This window comes from Sorex fumeus, unplaced genomic scaffold (genome assembly GCF_029834395.1).
Source record: "Sorex fumeus unplaced genomic scaffold, SorFum_2.1 ptg000077l, whole genome shotgun sequence".
NCBI classification, from domain to species: domain Eukaryota; kingdom Metazoa; phylum Chordata; class Mammalia; order Eulipotyphla; family Soricidae; genus Sorex; species Sorex fumeus.
In genome coordinates, this window is record NW_026606134.1 from 170,837 (window position 1) to 190,983 (window position 20,147).

Below are 20,147 nucleotides of genomic sequence, written 5' to 3' on the forward strand. Positions count from 1 at the left end.
AGGCTGACACCCAGATACAGTCGCAGGGACTGCCAGGGGGCCAGGCGCGGTGGGCAGAGGCCTTTGAGGCAGGGCCGTAGGCGGGCAACTGGGAGGATGTGGCTCTAGGCAGGGGCAGAGATGGGCCTGGCGCTGACCCCTGAGGAAGGAGGCGGGACTCTGGACTTGGAGGGGAGCAAGGCATGAGGTCGTGGCACTAGGGGGAGGGGCAGTGTTATTAGCTGCAGATGGGATGGCTCATGGAGCGGAAGAAGGTGTCTACCTTTTTTTTTCCTTTTTGGGTCAGACCCAGCGATGCTCAGGGGGTCGTGCCTGGCTCTACACTTGGGAATGACTCCTGGAGGTGCTCAGGGGACCCTATGAGATGCGGGGGACTGAACTCCGGTCGGCTGCATGCCAGGCAAACGGCCTGCCCGCTGTACTATTGCTCTGGCCCCGAAGGCATCTACTTTTGTGGTTGTTTATTTTTCTGGTCACACCGAGAAGTGCTCAGGGCTTCCTCTTAGTTCTGCTCTCAGGGATCACTCTTGGAAGGCTTGGGGGAGCCTCTGGGGTGCCAGGGCAGGAACCCAGGCCGACAGCATGCAAGGCAAATGCCCTGCCTCCATCATCCCCTGTTTCTATGGCACATGGTGGTGCCCCAGGAAGGAGGGGCAGGGCAGGAGGAAAGGGGAGAAGAGGTGGCACCAGGACTTGGAGGTGGGCCACGGAGAGGCTGTGAGCCTAGGAGGGGGTAAAGAAGTCCCCCCAAAACGGTTCTGAGGGGCTGGGGTGATAGCACAGCAGGCAGGGCGTTTGCCTTGCGTGCGGCCGACTTGGGTTCGATTCCCAGCATTCCATATGGTCTCCAGAGCACGGTCAGGAGTAATTCCTGAGTGCAGAGCCAGAAGGACCCCTGAGCATCGCTGGGTGTGACCCCAAAAGCAAACAAAGCAAAACAAAACAAAACAAAAAAATGGTTCTGAAAGCCAAGAGGAAATCCAAGGAAGTCTCTACTGCTCCCAAGTTAGTTTTTATTTGTGCAGAGGTGCTAGGAGCATTCAGGCCGGGAAGAATGGCCAGCAGGGAATTTGTCCATGGCTCTCAGGTCCTCCTCTTCCCATCTGAGCAACTGCGTGACCCCGGGAGCCCCTGGAAGGCCGTCGCTGGGTCTTTGTGGGCAAGCTGGGGGCTGGCGGGGTGGGGGGGGGGGGGTGTAGCTACCCTCTGTGTCCCTGGGTGGGTGTCTCCATGGAGGAAGATCTCAGAGAGAGAATGCCTGTGACCCTCCCCTGCTGGGCCTGCGGGAGCGGGAGGGGGCGGGGGAAAGGGGTGCGGGGCACCTCTGACCACACAGAACACCTGGCTGGGGCCTGGCCACTACCCTTCGGGACAAATGAAGACCTGGGACACAGAGCGGGTTGTCACCCGCCTTTCGAAGGGGTCCTCCGTGAGAGGGGATGCAGTCCCGGAGCGCCAGTCTCCTGGGATAGCAGCGGGCTGAGTCCCTCCAGGAGCTTGGATCCTCGGGGGGACCATGGGAGTCCTTTCCGGTGAGTCCATCCTCCCCCACAAAGGCTCGAGGGTCTGTGTGAGGGTCTCGGGGGAGACATGGCCGCAGTGATCAACAGGTTGGTTTCTTGGGGGGGGTGCACTCCTGGCTCAGTGCTCAGGGATCACTCCTGGAGGTGCTCAGGGGGCCCTGGGAAGTGGCCAGGGTTGAAGCACGGTCACCCCTATGGGGCTCTCTCTGTGCTGTCTCTCTGGTGCTAGGGCAGTCCTGACGACCACCCGATGACCACACACCCTGTAGCAGTACTAGGTGTCACTGTAAAATGGTCCCTGGGGACTAGAGAGATGCAAGCAGGAAAAACTCTCGCCTTGCACACAGCTGACCCCGGGTTCCACCCCCGGCACCCTTCATGGCCCCCCGAACCTCACCAGGTGTGGTCCCTGAGCACAGAGCCAGGAGCAACCCCTGAGCAATGCCGGGGGGGTGTTGGGTGGGGCTGGGGTGTGGGGGGGGAGGTGCGGGGGAAAGGCCAGCGAGAAGCACGTCCGCCGTGGGGTGGCCCGTGACACACCTTTTCGATGTTGAACATGTCACTGATGTTGTACTTGTGCTCTAGCTTCAGCGTCGCATACGCCCCTCTATTCTCCTTGCAGTGCCTGCGGGGGAGCAGAGAGTAAGACCTGGTGGGCCCGTGGTCGCCTCTCCACTACCAGGGGACTGAGGCGGGGAGGTGGCTCTCCGACCCCGGCGTCCCCGTGGAGCTACTTGCTGGCTCAGGGCTCCTTGATTCAGGAGGTTCCCGACTACCCTCAGCCTCCAGTGCGGGGGCTCAAACCCAGGACCTCACCCATGCAAGGCCAGAGATCTATCGGGGAGCTACCCCCCAGCACACGCCTCTGGCATTTTCAAGACTTTCACGGGCAGCAGCGGCGCCCAGACCGACGACTCGAGGACGTCAATGTGAAGGAAACTGGAACCTGCCAAGGGCCACCCGGCCACCCCTGCTCCCTGCCAAGCATGGTCTGGGATGGAGCAGCCTCCCCCGAAGTCCTCCTGGTCTCTAGACAGGAAGCTGGGGCCACCCGGTTCCGAGGGGGCAGGGCTGCTGTTTAGATCCTGGAGAGCAACTCGGTTCACACGGGAAACCCTCTGAGGCACGGGATGCATTGAAAGCAAAATCCTCATTCTGAAAAGCTGTTGTAAGCAACAACCCCTCTGCCACGGTCCACTTCTTCGTACTTGTAAGTCTCTTCAAAAGTGAGAGGCACTTCCCAATCATCCAGTATCAGTCCCGAGAGATAGTACTTCCAGTGCTCGTTGAGCAGGTACGGCGTGTCCAGAACCTGAGACAAGAGAGGAAACAGCCGTTTTGCACTAATGCAGACGTAGAGTAGAACGAATATTCTGACACAGAAGTCTTGGGGCTTTTTAATATCATGATGATTTTGCATAATAGTGCGGTGGTTGGGAAAAAAGCAATTGACTGCTGAGTAGGACCAATGGGAATGACTGAAATTGCTTTTTTTAAAATTTTTGAGAACACTTTGTTTTAGTAGAAAAACACATCAGAAGTGGGACGGGGGGGGGGGGTAGAGAGAGAGAGAAACAGAGGTTGTTTGATTCAGAACAGCTAATGGGAAGGCAGGGGGCTTAACGGCCTCGCCTTTCACTGTCTTCTCTAGACAAAATGAACTCAAACCTGTTCTGTCTCTGCCCATGCACAGCACACAGTATAGATTTAGGGTGGGATAATTCGCCAGCTTCATAGCAGGGGACATGCGTGTCATCTGGAACAGCCCTTATTTACCTATTAAAACTGGTACGCGGGGCTGGAGAGATAGCACAGCGGGTAGGGCGTTTGCCTTGCATGCGGCCGACCCAGGTTCGATTCCCAGCATCCCATATGGTCCCCTGAGCACCACCAGGAGTAACTCCTGAGTGCAGAGCCAGGAGGAACCCCTGTGCATCGCCAGGTGTGACCCAAAAAGCAAAATAAATAAATAAATAAAACTGGTACGAGGATTGTGGGCCACCTCTTGTGGTACTCAGAGGCTACTCCTGGATCAGTGCTCCTAGGGAGGATGGGGAACAAACCCAGCGCCCCCACCCCACCCCATCAAGGGACTGACGGATGATTTCTCACTAAGAAGCCCAATGGAGATGATCTGATGAATGAATGTTTCTAATGCACGCCACCGATGAATAGTGAAGAGGCCGTGGAGAGGCCGAGGACACGGCCCAAAGGGCCAGAGCATGGGATTTCTGGGCAGCCCAGCTTTGAGCCCCAGACCCAAGAGCACCCTCCCCGAGCACTGGAACAGGAGTAGTCCCTGAGCTACCACCATGTTGGACCGCCCAAAACAAAAGCCCAATAGGAACAAAACACCGTGACCTGGCCGGAGATGCAGCTCAAGAGGCGAATTGCTTGCTTTGTCAGGCTTTGGGTTCTGTCCCCAGCACTTTAAAAACAAATAACGAAAGGACCGGAGAGGGGCTAAGGTACTTGTCTTGCACAAGGCTAGCCAGGGTTTCTTTTTTCTTTTTTAAATAAGTCAAATTTAATTTTTATAAAGTTGCTCACAATAATTTATTTCATCCAATATTCCGACACCAATCCCACCACCATTATTTCCAATTTTCCCAACCTTCCATCCAAGTCTGCCCCAATAGCAGGCCATCGATAATTGATTTTATATTGCTTGTTATGGATAATTTGCTAAAAAAAGATTGAAAAAGATTTCCTTAGGAGAAAGCATGTGAAGATTGTTGTAACTCACCATGGACCCATCGAGCCCTGTAGAAGAGATTACTGACACATTGTTCTAGGTTAAGCCTTGTGTGTTAAAATTTTCTTAATTGAGGCTTTTGCTTTACACCCCATCCAACATGGTGTGCTAATCCTAGAATATCAGTGGCGTAGAGCTTGGGCTCCAGGAATTCTAAACTACTGAAGGGATGATAGCACTGGAGTTCAGTTTCTAACTGGATCGTGACTTTGGCAGCCCTGGCTCCAGCGCCAGCACTGAATGTGGTCCCGAAGTACCCTGGGAGTGATTCCTGAGCAGAGCAGAGCAAACCCTGAGCATCGCTGGGTGTGGCCCAAGAACCAAAGCGACGCAAAACCAAATCAAACAAGCGAAACTCTCACCGTGAACACTCATCTGATGTCAAAACTAGGAAAAGATAGAAAAAGTACAGATGAGAAAACACTTAAAATCAGGAGAGAGCGCAGGGCAGAGAACAGACTGAGTCAGAATAGCCGACCAGTGGGTCTGCCCAGGGCTTCCACAATTTTCCACTCGAAAACCCCTTTCACCCGATCAAGTTTTACAGGGCCTCTCATATGTAAAATAGGCATATAAATCAAACATTTACTCATAATTAACCATACTTTTTTTCCCCTTTGTTGGGTCACACCCGGCGATGCTCAGGGGCTACTCCTGGCTCCTCACTCAGGAATTACTCCTGGCGGTGCTGGGGGGACCATATGGGATGCTGGGAATCAAACCCGGGTCAGCCGCATGTAAGGCAAATGCCCTACCCGCTAACCACACTTTATTTTAAAGCAATTATTTTATTTTTAGAATAAATTAGAAAAATAAATGTATTCAAAATTATTTAAATAACTTGAAATACATTTATTTTGAATCAGTTTTTCTGCAACCCTCCTTCAGTTCTAGGACCCCACGTAGGGTGACCTCTGTCGGGTTGTACAGGGCCCATTGTTGTTGATTTTCGGGGGAAAAGCAAAGCTTGAATCCAATTCCTAACTGCTTCATCCAATTTCCAGGGGGCACAGGCCTCAGCCGTTGAGGCCTGTGATTTATCCATTTCTTTCTTATTTATTTTAACATTTTGGTCACATCTGGTGGTGCTCAGGGCTCACTCCTGGCTCTGTACTCAGGAATCACTCCTAGCAGGGTCTTGGGGACCATATGGGATGCTGGGGACCGAACCCGGATTGGCCACGTGCAAGGCAAGTGTCCTACCCAAAGTCCAATCACTTCAGCCCTAATTTCTTTAGCACGCAGGGCCTCATTTGTCTGGGTGCCACTGCCACCTGGGAAAGTCTTGAAAACGCCAGAGGCTTGTGCTTGGGTGTAGCTCAGCGGTCGAGCTTCTGATCTTATGTGGGTGAGATTCTGGGTTCGAGCCCTTACACTGGAGGTTGAGGGTAGTAAGGAACCTCCTGAACAAAGAAGGAACCCAGGAATCAAAATCAAGTCCCTGATGTCTGAGGCACATCTGGAACTACTGCTGAGATCTATTTTTTTCCTTTTTTTTAAATTATTTACTTGGCTTTTGGGGTCACAGCCAGTGATGTTCAGGGATTACTCCTGGCTCTGCACTCTGGAATTACTCCTGGCAGTGCTTGGGGGACCATATGGGATGTCAGGGATTGAACTCGGGTCGGCTGTGTGCAAGGCAAATGCCCTACCCTGTACTAATGCTGTACTGTTGCTTCGGCCCTGAGATTTTTTGTTGTTGTTGTTGCTGTTGCTGTTTTTTGGGGGAATTAGGGGGAGCACTGCCAGTGGTGCTCAGGACTTATCTCTTGGAGGCGCTCTGGGGACCAAATGCGATGCAGAGGATCAAGTCGGGGAGCAAATCGGGGTGGGCCGCATGGAGAGCAAGCCTGCCTTCACCCCTGTACCATCTCTCCCACCCCTACTGTGGAGGATTTCATTAACCCCATGTAGTATGATCTGCCTCCAGGGCTGACCCCGAGTCCCGGATTTTACTAATGCTCCCATGGCTAGAATCCCACTGTCCATCTCTCAACCTGGCAAAGAGGAGTGTCGAGACATGGTGAATGAAACCCAACCTACTCATCCTTTCTGCTTTTTCAATTAATTAATTAATTAATTAATTTTCCCAGTGAAACAAGGTACATTTTACTGAATAAAATTTGCTTAGAGAGACATGAGAGGAGAGGGAGGGGAAAAGGCGCTTCCGAGAGAACACAGGCTTCTCCCAAATGGGAAGAAGCAAGCAAAGAGGCAAGTGAAGGGGAGAGACACATTCCAGAAGAGCCTACGTGAGGCTCGAGAGAGACACCCCGCCCCGCTCTGGTGGTGGGGGGGGGACAGGCCGGCTTCCAGCTCAGCCGCTTCCTAGTGGGCTCGAGAGGAAGTCCCACTTACCTGGAACAGCTTCCGGTTCTGGTAAGGCTCACAGACCAGTTTCTGCACATTGCCACCGAGGATGAAAGTGAGCAGCACAAAGACCATCATTATCCAGCAGACGAGGAAACTGAGTCCGACCCCGCTGGGGAGAGGAAAGCAGGTTAAGAATGATTCACCCGGGGCCGGAGCGATAACACAGCAGGTAGGGCGTTTGCCTTGCACGCGGCCGACCCCTTTCGATCCTTGGCATCCCATATGGTCCCCCAAGCACCGCCAGGAGTAACCCCTGAGCATCGCTGGGTGTGACCCAAAAAGAAAAAAAAAAGATTCATCCTACATCTGAGCATGACTGATGCTTCTTGCTGTGGCCAGACCTGCTGTTTTGGGCTCTGGGAGGGCTGAGGGGGCTGGCGGTCCTGGAGCGGGGACAGAGGGGAGGAAGCTCTGAGCTCTTTCATCCGGGACCCCTGCCTAGGGACCCATGTGATGTGGTGCCTGATCTTGCAGCCCAGACACGGCTGCAGGCTGTCTGGGAATCCACTTAGGGCACAGAGCACATGAGGCCCCGAGGCAGGAGGGTGCCCTGGGCGTGAGAGGGGCCAAGCTGGCTTGGCTACAGGAGGGGCCGACAGCAGCGTGAACGGCAGTTGGAGAAACCCCCAAAGCACTTCGGGGACCCAGAAGAGGGAGTCCTTGAGGACAGGTAGAACATACCCAGTTTCCCTGGGAAGAACACTCTGTTCGCTTTGGAGACGCACCCAGAAGTGCCCCAGGCTTATTCTTGGTGCTGAGGGTCCATGAGATGCACAGCAGGGACCCTCCCCCCAGCTTCTCCAAGCCCAATAAACACACCTAACCATTTTTATTTCGGGGAGCACAACTGTCAGCACTCAGCCTCCTGACAGGCATCCGAGGTGACTCGGAGCCCACCTCACACAGTGCTCGGTTGATCTGAGGGGACCCACTGAGAAGGCAGGGGTCGGTGCCAGGCCCCCGATGCTCGGGGAGGGCAGAGAAGACAAGTGCGTGGCCGGCCGCCCACGAGCCTGCAGCAGACACGGCGGGAACCTGGCCAGCTACGGGCCCGAGGACCTGGGAGGACAGCTGAGCCTCAAGGGGCTGGACAAGCATTGGCACTGCCTACTGTCCCGAGGGCGGGCGCCCTCCAGAAGGGCCAGCGGACAGAAGAGCCCCTTCTTGGAGATGGAGAGGACATGGTGGCTGGGAGAAGCAGAGGACGGGAGGGGGCTGGTGGGCCGGGGAGGAAGGGAGCTAGGCAGGAAAGCCAACACCGACCTTCCCTTGAGACAGCTGCACAGGGAGAGGGGAGAGGGCACTCGTGATGGTGAAGTGGGACGGGCAGAGGGATGGACGGGTGAGTGGGTGAGTTTCTTGCTTTTGTCTGTAATTTATTTTTCGGGGAAGAGGCACCCCTGGTGGTGCTCAGGCCTTACTTCTGGCTCTGTGCTCAGGGATTACACCTGGTGGGGCTTGGGGGTGGGGGGGTGTGGGGTGCCAGGCATAGAACCTGGGTATGCCGTGTGCAAGGCCAGTGCCCTACCTTCTGTGCCCTCGCCCCAGCCTTTACAATTAAAAATGTTATATTATATTTATATTAAAAACATTATAACCTTTATAATGGGCTGGAGCAATAGCACAGCGGGTAGGGCGTTTGCCTTGTGCGTAGCTGGCCCGGCCAAGAAGGGTTCGATTCCTCCGTCCCTCTCGGAGAGCCCGGCAAGCTACCGAGAGTATCTTGCCCGCGCAGAAAAGCCTGGCAAACACAGTAACAAGTCTCACAACGTTACTGGGCCCACTCAAGCAAATCGATGAACAATGGGAGGATAGTGACAGTGAACCTTTATAATGTTTTTCAGAAAGGTCTCCTCAGAAGAGCTTGGGCAGGAGGCCACTTCCGTCACATTCAGCCTCATGATAGGGTGAGTCTTGTGGCTCAATGCTGGGGCCACTGGGGCTGTAACTGTTGTTGACTGAACTCACGGCCTCGAGCGGGCAAGGCACCTATTCTGTCCCCTGAGCTTACTTCCTCTGGGCCTTGCTCTTTGCTTTTCAAGAGGAGGAGGACACAACCTTTTTTTTTTTCTTTCTTTTTGGGTCACACCCAGAGATGCTCAGGGGTTCCTCCTGGCTCAGGCACTCAGGAATTACTCCTGGTGGGGCTCGGGGGACCATATGGGATGCTGGGAATCGTGCCCGGTCGGCCACGGGCAAGGTAAACGCCCTCGCCATTGTGCTATAGTAGAGCTCCAGCCCCAGAACAGAATATATTTAAGTGTTAGGGAAGTATCTGGGAGGGGGAGAGGGAGAAGGCGCAAAAAGGAAAAAGGATGGCCCTTGTCTCCAGGGACAGCGAGGGACAGGCCTGAGAATGCCTGAGAACCGTGGTGAGAGGGGCAGGGGGAGGACCCTCTGCCGCCTGGCTTTTGTTGGGTGGCAGCTGGGGTGTTCTTGGGGAAGACAGAGTCATCTGCTAAGACCAGGAAAATAAGGATCACGGGTGCACAGGGATAGAGCAGACACTGTAGAGGACAGGGAAGGGGAAGGAGGGAAGGAAGGGACAAGTGGGGAAGGGAGGGACGGACGGACGGAGGGAAGACTCTCCCCAAATAAATAGAACAAATTTAAATAAAACAGATAAAGGCCCGAAGGTTTAAGGGCAAGGGTTTGGAATCGTAACTTGGAAGAAGTCTGAGCTACTTTGATGCACTGCCCGAGTGTTTCAAAACTCTGTTTTTGGGCCAGAGCGATAATCTAGCGGGGAAGGCACTTGCCGAGCACACGGCCGATGCACGTTCAACCCCTGGCACCCCCTATGGCCCCTCCTAGTCCCACCAGGAGTGATCCCTGAGCACAGAGCTAGGAGTAAGCCCCGGGCAGCAGTTGGTGTGGCCCCCAAACAAAAACACAGTCAAAAAATTCTAAGCAAGTGAATTATGTGAGTGGCTCTCTGGTCCTCCCAGCGGGGTGCTGGTGACAGAGGGGACATGAATGGATGCAGCAGAGATATGAATCTCCAGCTGCCCCATGGGCTCATCCCAGCTCTCTGCCATCCCCTGGTGCCCGTCACAGTTCTTACTACCGAACTGATGAGTTTCTCAACCAAAGAGTCTCAGTTTGGAGTCGACAAATCTTCCTCTCTCCACCCTGCATCTAGTTTACGTCCCCCCACCCCTTCTGGTTACACCCACCCCTCTCTTTGTCACACTCTGGTAGAATAAGGACTTTTGCGCAGATGGGAACTCAAATATAAAAGTCTCTGGGGTAGGTAGGGACAATTGTTCTGGTCTACCGCAGGCTGGTCACTCCTTGAGAACTCAAAGCTGTTCCTATAACTAATAAGAGTTCCTTGTCTAAATTCCAGGTGTGTAGACCTGGAAATCATCACTGTCATCACTGTCATCCCATTGATCATCGAATTACTCGAGTGGGCGCCAATCACGTCTCTATTCCTCCCAGCCCTGAGATTTTAGCAGCCTCATCTTACTAGTCTTTTTTCAACAATTGGAGGCCTTTTCAGGGTTAGGGGGATGAGACCTGTTGTCATTACTGTATTTATTTGGCATACTGAGTACGCCACGGGGAGCTTGCTAGGCTCTGCTGTGTGGACGGGATACTCTCGGTAGCTTACCAGCTCTCCAAGAGGCAAACATGCCTCTCGGAGAGAGCTGGAAATAACTGCTCTGAATCAAGTTTTAGCATTTCAAGCTAAAACTGTAGACAAAGTTGATCACATAGAACAGTATCTGATACTGGATCAGTCCTCAACACTTATCTGGTGAATGAATAGACGGGTGGGGTGATGAACGGATGGATAATAGATGGACTATGGATGATGAATGGGTGTTGGATGAATGGGTAGATAGATGGGCAGTAATGGTTGAGGATGGATGGGTAGAGGGATGGATAAACAGATGGATGGAAGGAAAACGCAATGCATACCAATGCATTTCAAAGCAAAGAGAAGTAATTTTTATAACTGCGTAGTAGAGGAGCTCATATATAAGTAGTGCATTCATGCTTGTCATCAAAGTATAAGTTATTCAGAGTCTTCTTTGACTTTTCACAATCGATGGAATTTCCCAACTTAACAAAAGCACGATGGGTCCAAGTCTTCCCTTCCCCGGGAACACAGAGCACTTGGCCCCAAGGCCCCTGAGTCTGGGCAATGCCACTACCACCTGCCTTTCTCCCTCCAGCCCCCACCTCCGCGTGGCCGTAGGAGCAAACACTCACATCATGAGGAAGATGCCGCCAGTGTTTGAGAACAAGCCTCGGGTGGTTGGGGTGGCTCTCTTGTCGTAGCCAACTGTGCCACACAGCAAGCCCAGGAAATAGAAAGTCACAATCAGGGTCAGCAAAAAGCAGAGAACCAGGGTGACGATCCACCTAGAGGTGAAGAACGCACAGAATAGGTTAGGGTGCTCGTGCACATACGGGGAGGGTGTCAGCATCACATAAAACTGTCCAGACCAGGGCTGAACAACGGGGGTAGAGCTGGCAGTCGAGCGGCAGGTTCTCCAGGTGGTTGTTCAGAGGCAGATGCTGTTACTGGAAGAACTCTTCCCCCTCCCGGTCCTCCCACCCCTCCAACATTTCAGTCTTGGCTTGGCCCTGCTCTCAGTCAGCCGTCAGGGACTTGCTGCTGTCCTCTGCTTCCAAAGAGGGTTTCCCCAATTTCCCGAAGGCTCTCGAGAGACTCCTTAAGACTTAGAAGGGCTCTCACGGCTGCTGGTTTTGGAAGTGCTTAGGAGAAAGATGGCGAGATGCCCAGAGAGCAGCACTAGACAAGAGATGAAGACGTAACGAGCTCTTCTCCCTGGTCTTCCTCTAAAGCATCACTGCAGGACCATTGTGGGGATGGGGCCTGGGTTCCTTAGTGAGGCAGAAACTCACAACATGTTGTATGTTTGTTGGATAAGTTAGAAGTTTGTGAGCATCTGAAATCCGATGCCTGCAGGAGGCAAACATTTATTTTGTAATAACTCTTGAGACACCTTAGTATAGTGAGTCCTCCCTCAGTATTTTTTCACTGGCCTTCCTGAGAATGCACAACTATTTCCAACAGTGGAGGAACATTCAAGGGAAGAGATTCTTCCCAAACTTTAAACACTAATAGACATAAAACACATATCCATATATATTTATATATATAGAGAGAAAATGCTAATATACATGAGGTATTATATATATGGATTTTGCCTCTGTGACAAAAATGGCCATTTTAGTGCACTTCAGGGCAATCTTTTTTTTTATAACAGCCTCCCATCCACACTGGGCATGTTTTGTGGCAGACATGGGGAAAGCAAGATGGAATCCACGGGGAGCCTGGGCAGGAGATCCGTTTCAATTAAAGCTGGCTTTCCCCATTTCTTTTTGTTTGTTTTTCTGTTTTTTGTTTGTTTGTTTGTTTTTTGGCTTTTTGGGTCATACCTGGTGATATACAGGGGTTACTCCTGGCTCTGCACTCAGGAATTACCCCTGGCGGTGCTCAGGGGACCATATGGAATGCTGGGAATCGAAGCCGGGTTGACCTGGGTCAGCAGTGTGCAAGGCAAACGCCCTACCTGCTGTGCTATCACTCCAGCCCCATGGCTTCCCCATTTCTCTTCAGCCAGCTTAGCATCTCCGGGTAGGGGGTGGTGGAAGGATGAAGGTGTTTGTCCTTTCCCTTCTGAAACTCTGGCCTGAGGAGGCTGGAAGTTCACTGAGAAAGGGGCCAAGGGGTGTCTGTTGGGCAGCCTGCTGGCAGGCAGGCTGAACCCACGCTAAGAAAGGGCTGCTAGGGTCTCACATGCTGGGGGAAAAGGCAGCTGAGATAGAGAAGGGACCACCAAGTAAAGGATGCTTCGAGGGCTCACTCGGGATGGGAGATGTGTGCTGAAAGTAGACTATAGACTGAACATGATGACCACTTAATACTTGTATGGCAAACCATAACACCCAAAAGGAGGGGGGGGGCTGGTGGGAGGGCTACTGGGAACATTGTTGGTGGAGAATGGGCACTGGTGGAGGGATGGGTACTCGATCGTTGTATGACTGAAATGTTAGCTTGAAAGTTTGTAAGTCTGTAACTGCACCTCATAGTGATTCATTAAAAAGTTAAAATACATACATACATACATACATACATCCATACATACATACAGGGCTGCTAGAAAATGTTGGTAATCTCTTATACAAGGGCTTAATGGCTCCAGGATGAGACACAACATTCTTCACATACTTTCTCTAAGGAAACATTTTTTCAACTTCTTTTTAAATTTTTTATTTTATTTTAAATTAAGTAACCATGAGATACAGTTACAAAGCTTTCATTATTGAGTTTCAGTCATACGATGATCGAACACCCATCCCTCCACCAGTGCACATTTTCCATCACCCATGTCCCAGTATCCCTCCCCCATCCCACTCCACCCCCTGTCTTCACGGCAGGCACTTTCCCCCTTACGCTCTCTCTACTTCTGAGCACCATGGTTTGCAACACAGATACTGAGAGGTCATCATGTTTGGTTCTAAGGAAACTCTTTTGGATTGTTTTTAGCAGATTATTCACAACAAGCAAGACATGATGACTTATGTCCTATGTGCTTTGGGGGCGGGTTTGGGTGGTGGTGGGAACATTTGAAATAACGGTGGTGGGAAGGTGTAATGATATTAGGATTGGTGTTGGAATATTGAATGTAATAAATTATTGTGAATAACTTAAAAAATTTATTTAAAAAAGAAAGATAAAGGGCTGCTACGTTCAGTGAGAGCACCGCCAGATGAGCCCTCAAACCCCACCTCTCCCACCTCTACTCTCCAGAACTGAAGTTGCTTTTTCTGGTGCCTCAGTTTCTTCCAGTGTGATACAAGGGTTGGTTGTTTTGTTTGTTTGTTTTGTTTTTGCTCTTAGGGTCACATCCGGCGATGTACAGGGGTTACTCCTGGCTCTGCACTCAGGAATTACTCCTGGTGGTGCTCAGGGGACCATATGGGATGCTGGGAATCGAACCAGGGTCAGCTGTGTGCAAGGCAAATGCTCTACCCGCTGTGCTCCAGCCCATAAGGGTTTTTTTTTATGGATGCCCATTGAGATCCCTAAATGCCACTAAGGAGTGAAGTTTTAGAGTCACTTTTCTCGTGCCCTTGCAATATAAGTGATTTATTAGGAATGAAAGTCTCTGGGGCACACATTGGTTTGGGCAGTGAGGAGGGTACCAGGGACAGGTCAGAGGGGACCCTACATTGGATGAGCTTGAGATTCCTCTGTGTCCTTTTCCCTTTCCCCTTTCTGTGTGATCTGGTCTCTGCCATGTCTCAGGGTCCACCCCCACTGCCAACAGTGGCCAACAACAGCCAACTGTGATCTCTGAGTTTCCAGGCTGCCCTTTCCAGTGTGAGAATTCATCTCCATGGATTTCTTTCGTAAAAACCAAAGAAAGGATCGTAGCAAATGAGACTTTCAAATACGATTAAGTGGAGGCTGGAGCGATACTGCACTAGGTCGGGTGCTTGCCTTGCATGTGGCTAACCCGGCTTCAAACCCCGGAATCCCACAGGGTCCCCTGAGAACCATCCACAGTGATCCAGACTGACTGCAGAGCCAGGAGTCAGCCCTGAACACTTCGAGGCATGACTCTCCCACCCAGAGATAAAGAAATCAAGTTGAATTAAACTCTGAAACCCTGTTGTAAGCTTGGGGGTCAAGTCTAAGATGCTAGAAGCCACTACGGTTATCAGAACCTCCAACGCATGATGCTCTGGCTCATCTCTCTATTCAGACAGACACAGTTCCTGAATCTGCATGTCCTCCTTGTGCCAGGCCTGTGACTCCTCTCTGGAAACTTCCAGCTTTAGCCTACATGCTGCCAAAATGAGCACTTCCTATGCTTTCCCTGCTTGGATGGCAATGAGGGGGTAGCTCTCCCCACAGTGCTCAGGGGCACTGGGAGGGGGGCATGCCAGCCAGCCGGGCAGGCAACTCAGTGTTGGGGCCTGAGGGTGTAATGCTGCCTGTGCTCTGTAATGCCTGAGGCCTCTGGCGCTGGGGTCCAGGGGGCATGGGGTCCCAGGGATCTGATCTGGGCCAGATAAAGTCCTGATCTAACCCCAAAGCTATGTCCCTGGCTCTCAGTTTCTTAGTACACACAGACTAGGGTTTGCCGAGAACCAAGGGGTCCGCTTTGGGGTCATCCTAGTTCCCAGGGACGCGTTGCTTATCCCAGTTCCATGCCCAGCTCTGCTTTACCGTCATCACCAAGGACACACTCACCTGTACAGGTTGTATGTTTCCATCAAGGGGAAATAGGGGCCAAGGCTGTTTTCAAAGTCGTCCATGTGTTTCGAGAACTTGGACACCAAGTCATGAATAGGAAGCTTATTGAGTATGTTGTCAAGGTTGTGACCAGAGGAATTCAGTTTCTCTTTGACATCTGAAAACAAAAGTGAGCTCAGTAAGGCCTTTCCAAGACCAGAGAAGAAACCCTGACCCTAGTGCGGGAGCCAGGCGGAAACGCTTGGCTCCTCCTTGGTTATTCCCAGGGGATGTGTGTGTGTCAAGGAAAGTGAAGGCTCGACCACAAGCACGGACGTAGCCCAGGTGGCAGGAAAGCAATCACTTCACAGAACAGCGAGCCACGAGCGCTGATGGCACCAATTCAGGGCTGCATCAAGTCAGTTTTCTTCTTTTTACTACTTTTAAAGAAAGAGGTGGGCCAAGGGAGATGAAGTTGCATGGTATGCATCCTGGGGGCAGGCATTTTTCTAAGTGTTAAGTTTCTATAATAAAAATGTTGAATGTCTACAAATGTCATTTATTCCATTGAGAAAGAGATTTTGGGGGGAGTTGGGGGAGTTCCCAGCAATAGATGAGGGGGTTGGTTCCTGATGAGTGTTTGAGCTCAGCGATGCTGCAGATGCCAAGGGGTGAGGGGCACCAGGGCCATACCTGGTGGGGCAGGAGGGAGGGTATGTGTGCTGGGGATCAAACTCAAGCCTCACGAGTGCCCAGCACATGTGGCACCTCTCTGAGATACTGATCCTGCTGGAGGGAGAAGTGCCTGGTCCCCTCTAACTCAGCGACACTGAGGCTTAAGAAGGTGAGTACGTGTTCACATACTTTGCTGCAGAGAGCACTCGAAACGGAACTGAAATTGAGGTTTATCTAACTCTTAAGTAATAAAGGTAAAAGGTAAAGGCCCTCCCGTTGATCGTCGATTTGCTCGAGCGGGCCCAGTAACGTCTCCATTGGAGACTTTGTTGTTACTGTGTCTGGCATATCGAATACTCTCGATAGCTTGCCGGGCTCTCCGAGAGGGGCGGAGGAATTGAACTCAGGTCGGCCATGTTGGCCACTTGTAAGGCGAACGCCCTACCGCTGTGCTATCGCTCCAGCCCTTACACTAGTGTGTCAGGATGGCCGAGTGGTCTAAGGCGCCAGACTCAACTCTTAAGTAATATTCAAAGAATTTTTCTTCTTCTTTTTGGGTCACACCCAGCGATGCTCAGGGGTTACTCCTGGCTCTGCACTCAGGAATTACTCCTGGTGGTGCTCGGGGGACCATATGGGATGCCGGGGATCAAACCCTGATAAACCGCGTGTAAGACAAATGCCCTACCCACTGTGCTATCACTCTAGCCCTGAAAGAAAATAATTTAATAACAGGGAACATTTAATAATGTCTAAGGAACAGCATTCAGAAACATAGTCACTTCCCAGGAAGAGCTCAGAGCAAGTGGGTCCAGGAGCCTTTTCTGTTCAAGTCTTACTTGACTCGAACAACCTGAGGTGGAAATTATGCCTTTGTCTCTTATGTACACCCTCCCCCTTCACACACACATGCCTCCAAACCAATCATTTCCCAGTAGTCTAATAGCTGCTATGAATATTCTGCCTAATCTTTCAGACAGGAGAGAAGGAGACTGGCTTCAACTTTTTGGAAAGTGTGTCCCATGAATGACCAAGAACAAAAGTCTCCCCAACCTATCTGAAGTTGGCTTCATCGGCAGTGGCTCTTGATGTGGACATGCTAAAAATGTCCCATACACGCACACTCTGGGCCTGAAACACGGGGGGAGTGTCTGCAGCCGCAGAGACAAGATGAGAAAGAAGGAAGAAAGAAAGGGAGAAAGAAAGAGGGAGGGAGGAAGGAAGGAAGGAAGGAAGGAAGGAAGGAAGGAAGGAAGGAAGTGAGGGGGGCGGGAAACAAAGGCGAGCTGCTTGAATAGGTGACTCCAGGGCTCCTGGCCACCTTGGGGAGGATGACCAGCTGGTCACAGGGTCGTCTGAGGAGGGGACACCTCCCTTCTTCCCTGGGCTGTTCACTTAGCTCTGAGGGCTGGAGGGCTCAAGCCCATCACTCCGCAGCGGCCCAGAGCAAGGCCAGGTGTGCAGCGGCCCCAGATCCCAGATGCGGCTTTCGCGGGTCACCCCTGGGATTCTGAGGCATGTGCCCCCGACATGCCCCGTCCCCGCACTCCCTGCTGGCTCGCCCCTGGCCCCTCTGGTGGTTCTGCCCAGGCCTTCTGAGGCTGCTCCCTCCAGGGAGCCTTCCCTGACGCCCTGCCTCCCGGGTCCTCGGCTGGCACCTCAGCACTTCCCCAGAAAGCAGAGAACGGCCGTGTGCACGCGCAACCAAAGGGTGAGCAGGGCTGTGCCCCCAGTCCCGGCAGCATCCCTGGAACTCTGATGAGAGAGTATGCAGGGTTGGGGTAGGCGTGGCCAGGTGCAGGTGGGCGCTGAGGGCTTCTCTTTGTCCTGGAGAGATGTGAGCAATAAGCAGGAGCGGCTGGGGCGGGGCCTGGAAAAACATTGGCTTGTGCTGAAGGGATGACTTGGGGAGTGGGGAGGGGGAGGGGCGGGGGCGGGGCAAGGCAGTGGGGGCTTTTGCAGGAGGGGCTCCCCTGGCCTCCCTTGCCGCACTTCCAAAGAGAGCTGCAAATGTTGGCAAGAAAGAGGAGCAAAGAAAGGAAGCAGATGAGTGAGCGGTGGGGGGCAGAGCCTTCCCCTGCGGGTGCGGGTCAGGGGACTTGTCTTAAAATAAATTAAAGGGAACAGGCAGGACACCTACAGCCGCAGGGGGTAGGATAACAGACCCACCCCCCTTTAAAACCAAAGCCTTCCTGGGGTAAAAGAACCCTCTAAGGAAAACAAAAATGACTCTAACACATAAGTTTAAAATTGATTGGCCAACACTGTGAAAGTCGCTGTATCACTGTATCACTGTAATCCCATTGTTCATGGATCTGCTTGAGCGGGCACCAGTAAAGGTCTCACAACAAATTGTGAGACTTGTTGTTACTGTTTTTGGCATACTGGATGCATCATGGGTAGCTTGCCAGGCTCTGCCACACTGTGAGATACAAAAGTAACTAAAAAAGAAAAAAGAAAGAAAAAGAAAAAGAAATTAAAAACAGGAGAGTCTTTTATTGGCAACGAGCCTAGGCTTCGCTCCTTGGCTGCAGGAAACTGTTTTCATTCTGCAACTGGGATGGCGCCCAGTTGGCCGGTCTTTAAAATTATAAGCCCCTTCAAGAGCCTCAAAAAACATTTACATCAGCATCAGGAGTCAGATGAAAAGCTTCCGAAAAGGGCAGAATAAATTTTGATAAATAATACTTCTTTCCAAAAAAAAAAAAATTAGTGTTAAGATCGTAATAACTGGCAGGCGTTTCCCCTCCCGCACAGTGGCCGTTGGGAATCAGCTGGGACCCAGGCAGGAGAGAGGCAGGAGCTCAGAGTGAGCCCTTCTGGGGGCGGGGCCGAGAGGCACAGGGCAGGAACTTCAGAGGAACAAGGACTTTCACGTCTGACCAGGTGCCTGAACAGGAACAGGCCATAGGAACAATCGGCCAAGGGCTGTGTACAACTTAAAGCGAAGTGTATTAATCACCAATGGTACCACTTATGGCAAATGCAGTCGCAACCTTGTTTGTGGCACATGAAAACTGTGCCCCTTAGAAGCAGTGCGGCCTGTTAGAGTGCAGAAAACTCACAGGCTTCTACATATGCTGGGTGAAACGGACTCAAGTCTCCATCCCCCTTTCTGGCAGAAGTTAGGTGGAGTCTGTGCGAAAGGAAACAGGGGGCCTCCCTCGTACCTCTCCAAGCGCCGATCTGACTCTTGTTTGTTTTCTTTCGAGGTCAAGCCTGGCGGTGCTCAGGGAGCTGGCTCTGCTCTCAGGGATCACCCCTGCTCACGCTCAGGGCACCTCACAGGGTGCCAGGAATCGAACCTAGTTGGAATGTGTGCAAGGCAAGTTCCCTGCCCACTGTACTCTCTTTCTGGACTGCCAGTCTATTTCTAGATCAGACGGCTGAGACGGTCAACACATGGGAGTGTGGGAGCAACCCTCAGGCCGTTCTGGACAGCAAAGGATGCATGATTGGCTTGGTTTTGTTCTTTTCTGAGGGAGGGGCACACCTGACTGTCCTCAGGGTCTGCACTCAGGGATCATTCCTGGAGGACTCAGAGGACCATAGCTGGTGCCTGGCGTTAAATCCAGACCACTGTAGTATCTCTCCCACCCCTAATTATTGTTTTCTAAATATGTGAATGTGCTTCACATATTGTTATTTCTAAATTATCATTTTTTAAATATGTGAATGGTAAAGCCCAGAGACACTTAAACAAGTGTCTAAACTAAACAGTTTTCAAAGTTTCTGGAAGAGAGAATATTTTATGAAGGAAAACAACACAGTTCTTCACAATGCATTGTGTGTGTGTGTGTGTGTGTGTGTGTGTGTGTGTGTGTGTGCTGACTGATCAATTCTCAGCAAGGAGGAAGAACCAAGTTACTCCAAACTGCAAATCTCACCTGATATGACAAGTTGAGTTTGCTTTTCCACCATCTTAGGGATGTCATTAAAGGTTGCATTGCCCTAGAAAATATTTCCAAATAAATAAAGAAGTAAACAGGAGAGCAATTCCCTAGTTCTCTTATTTTTTCCCCAGCTCAGTATGGACTAGAGAAGCAAAAATAAAGTATAACATTCATCTTTAGGCTGGAACAATCAATCACTTTGAGGGTCGGTAAAAGTCTAAACGTAAAAGCAATTTTCGGGAAAGGACGTTCTGCCAATTATAGCTTGTTCTTAGTAACCTGCATCCTAGGCAGAGGAGAGGGAAAAGGAGAGCAGCCTGGCTTAGGGCCCATATGCGCACAGGCCTGGGCTGTCTCCAAGACCAAGAGGGCAGCATCTTGTATTAAAAACAGCACAGGAACCTGCCCCACCTCTGCAAATACGGGCCCACAGGAAGGCAAAATCAAATTCTTGTTTCTTTTTTGAGTTGTATGGCTCCAGCGTATTATTTTGCACATCACAGATGCTCAACACGATGACAGTGGTGCCACAATTTGTGCGAATTTAAACACATTCAACTGAGAGTCACTAGTGGTACACACCACCATCAACTTGCCAATAAATACTTTTTGAACTGGAAGGGACAAGATTGTTCAGATCACAGCTACCACACTCCTTGGGATTCCCCCTCCAGAACATCACTGTTTCCTTCCTTCCTTCCTTC

General features: G+C 51.5%; 1 protein-coding gene across 1 annotated transcript in view; it reads right to left on the minus strand.

Moving 5' to 3' along the window:
- PROM1 (prominin 1) overlaps nt 1–20,147 on the minus strand; it is a 103,283-nt gene that overhangs the window by 15,915 nt on the left and 67,221 nt on the right. The window contains exons 9-14 of the mRNA XM_056130369.1: nt 19,438–19,501; nt 14,894–15,053; nt 10,873–11,025; nt 6,637–6,760; nt 2,732–2,835; nt 2,064–2,148 (exon numbers count right to left, since the gene is read on the minus strand). Coding sequence (XP_055986344.1) covers nt 2,064–2,148; nt 2,732–2,835; nt 6,637–6,760; nt 10,873–11,025; nt 14,894–15,053; nt 19,438–19,501 — 690 coding nt within the window. The remainder of the gene's footprint in view (nt 1–2,063; nt 2,149–2,731; nt 2,836–6,636; nt 6,761–10,872; nt 11,026–14,893; nt 15,054–19,437; nt 19,502–20,147) is intronic.